The 3,342-nt window shown below is 34.6% G+C and overlaps 1 protein-coding gene across 1 annotated transcript; it reads left to right on the forward strand.

The window, feature by feature from the left end:
• Nucleotides 1-1,939: 1,939 nt before the first annotated feature.
• On the forward strand, nt 1,940-3,326 carry LOC105508433 (NADH dehydrogenase [ubiquinone] 1 alpha subcomplex subunit 5-like). Its single transcript, XM_011937292.1, has one exon. The coding sequence runs from the start codon at nt 1,944-1,946 to the stop codon at nt 2,247-2,249; it is 306 nt and encodes a 101-aa protein (XP_011792682.1). The 5' UTR covers nt 1,940-1,943; the 3' UTR covers nt 2,250-3,326.
• Nucleotides 3,327-3,342: the final 16 nt, after the last annotated feature.

The raw sequence follows: 3,342 nt of genomic DNA on the forward strand, positions 1-3,342 counted from the left end.
TGGGTGGATCACCAGGTCAGGAGATCGAGACCATCCTGGCTAACATGGTGAAACCCCGTCTCTACTAAAAATACCAAAAGAAGTTAGCTGGGCATGGTGGTGGTTGCCTGGAGTCCCAGCTACTCAGGAGGCTAAGGCAGGAGAATGGCATGAACCCAGGAGGCAGAGGTTGCAGTGAGCCAAGATGGTGCCACTGCACTCTAGCTTGGGCGACATAGTGAAACTCCATCTCAAAAAAAAAAAAAATCAAACAAAAATTCTAGAGTTGAAAAATTCAATAGGCAATGAAGAATGCATCAGATTCTCTTAATAGCAGAACTTATCAAGCAGAAGAAAGAATTTGTGAGCTTAAAGAAGGGCTATTTGAAAATACACAGTCAGAGGAGACAAACGAATAAAGAATAAAAAACCATGAAGCATGCCTACAAGATCTAGAAACTAGCCTTGAAAGGCAAATCTAAGAGTTATTGACCTTAAAGAGGAGGTAGATAAAGAGATAGGGATAGAATATGCATCCAAAGCAATAATATAAGAGAACTTCCTAAATCTAGAGAGAGATATCAATATCCAGTTACAAGAAGATTATAGAACACCAAGCATATATAACCCAAAGAAGACTACCTGAAGTCTTTTAATATCAAACTTCCCAAGTTCAAGGATAAAGAAAGGATCCTAAAAGGAGCAAGGGAAAAGAAACAAATAACATAAAATGCTGCTTCAATACATCTTGAGGCAGACTTTTCAGTGGAAACCTTACAGGCCAAGAGAGAGTGGCATGACATATTTAAAGTGCTGAAGGAAAAAACGTTTACCTTAGAATAGTATATCCAGTGAATATATCCTTCAAGCATGAAGGAGAAAGAAAGAGCTTCTCAGACAAACAAAAGCTGAGGGATTTCAACAACGCTAGACCTGTTCTACACTAAGTGCTAATGGAGTTCTTCCATCTGAAAGAAAAGGACATTAATGAGCAATAAAAAATTAGGTGAAGTAACAAAACTCACTGGTAATAGCACATATAACAATATAACACTGTAATTGTGGTGTGTAAACTACTTTTTTTTTTGAGACAGAGTCTTGAGTCTTGCTCTGTCACCCAGGCTGGAGTACAGTGGCGTGATCTCTGCTCACTGCAAGCTCCGCCTCCTGGGTTCACGCCATTCTCCTGCCTCAGCCTCCCAAAGTGGTGGGATTACAGGCGTGAGCCACAGCACCTGGCCACTACTCTTAATTTAAGTAGAAAGATTACACAATGAACCAATCAAAAATAACAACAACTTTTCAAAATATAGTACAATAAGTCATAAAGAGAAACAACAGAAAGTTAAAGGTGGGGATGAAGTTAAAGTGTAGAGATTTTATTAATTTTATTTTTGCTTCTTTGTTTATGCAAACAAGTGTTAAGTTGTTTAACTTTTTTGCTTAAAATAATGGGTTATAGAATCGTATTTGCAAGCCTCATGGTAACCTCAAATTGAAAAACATTCAGTGGATATACACACACAAAAACCAAGAAATTAAATTATACCAGCAGAAAAAACCATCTTCACTAAATGGAAGTCAGAAAGGGAGGAAAGAAGGAAAAGAAGACCACAAAATAACCAGAAAACAAATAATAAAATGGCAGGAGTAAATCCTCACTTATCAATAATAACAATGAGTATAAATAGACTAAACTCTCTGATGAAAGACATTGAAAAGGACACCAAAAAATGGGAGGATATTCCATATTTATGGATTGGAAGAACTAATATTGTTAAAATGCCCACACTACCCAAAGCAATCTACAGGCTCAAGGCAATACCTATCAAAATGCCAATGACATTCTTCACAGAAACAGAAAAGACAGAGTGGCTGAATTGATTTTAAAAAAAAAGTACCCAGTGATCTGTTGCCTATAAGAAACACACTTCACCTATAAAGACACACATAGAGGCACTGTCATGGCGGGTGTGCTGAAGAAGAGGTTAAGAATATTGTACACAAGGATGCTTGACGTTCTTGAGGAAATCTCTAAAAATGCAGCATATAGAAAGTATACAGAACAGATTACAAATGAGAAGCTGGCTATGGTTAAAGCGGAACCAGATGTTAAAAAATTAGAAGACCAACTTCAAGGTGGTCAATTAGAGGAGGTGATTCTTCAGGCTGAACATGAACTAATTCTGGCAAGAAAAATGAGGGACTGGAAACCATGGGAGCCATTAGTGGAAAAGCCTCCTGCCGATCAGTGGAAATGGCCAATATAATTATTAAGTGACTTCGATGTGTTGATGGGAAACTGATGTAATTAAATATACTGTTATATTAAGAGTGTTTTCATATTACTGACATTTTATAATCAAGAAAAGTGATATAGAAAATACCTAGGAGACTGTTAAAATTGGTGATTATGGTAATACGGTCATGTGAATCCATGTTTGATTTATAAAGTATTCACACAAATTATTTCAAAGATGATATTTCTATGAACAGAGAGGTCATGGGAAGATTTGGAAATTATTAAAGAAAAATTCCTACAGATCTTCAATGCACAGACCATAATTAAAAAGTAAAGTTTCTTCAGTAGTATGTTCAATACGTCATTTAATTTTTTTAACTCATCCTGAAGAAGAAAAGGTCCTTAATATAATCTAAACAAATTTATAGATCACTCTTTGAAGTAAATAATACGAGTGAATATTTTCAAATGTGATAAAATGGCACAAGTGACTAGTGATAAAATTTGAAATTATGGTTAACCTCCTTAGCTGTGATCTTATGTATGTAAAATAAAAAAAATATAATTATATGTTGGATTACAAAATCCATAAGTCATTTTATTTTACTCATTATTTTTTGAATTATACCATTTACTCTGTTTTCTTATAGTCTTAATTTTATTATATTTTGTTGTTACTGTATTATATTTGAAAACCATCAAATTAGAATACATTGTACAGTTGAAGAAATTGACTTGGTACTTAAAAGAAAGATTTCCCATTTAGTAGAAGTTATTGAAGAAACTTTTCCTTTTGTTGCATTTGTGGAAGTTAGTTTTCTGGCCCGTGGCCTTTAATTTTCTTAATCAACCTAATTACATCAGGATAGAGGTAGTGTTTCTGTAAAAGAAGAGACATTAAGAGTTCCTGAAATTTGTATCTGGCATACAGATAGGCTTATATTCAAAACATCTTAGTCATGTGACTAAATTCAAAGTGGAAACACTAAATAGTTTGCAGTACGTTTCTAATATAAGTGTAGGTGGTCGTCAAAACAAGACAAATGCTGTTCAGGGAAAGAAGTTGGCAAGCTTAAGGTTAAAAATAAAATTATGTGTTCGCCTTTTCTTCCCAAAAAAAA

Source organism: Colobus angolensis, unplaced genomic scaffold (genome assembly GCF_000951035.1).
Source record: "Colobus angolensis palliatus isolate OR3802 unplaced genomic scaffold, Cang.pa_1.0 Scaffold162, whole genome shotgun sequence".
Taxonomy (NCBI): Eukaryota; Metazoa; Chordata; class Mammalia; order Primates; family Cercopithecidae; genus Colobus; species Colobus angolensis.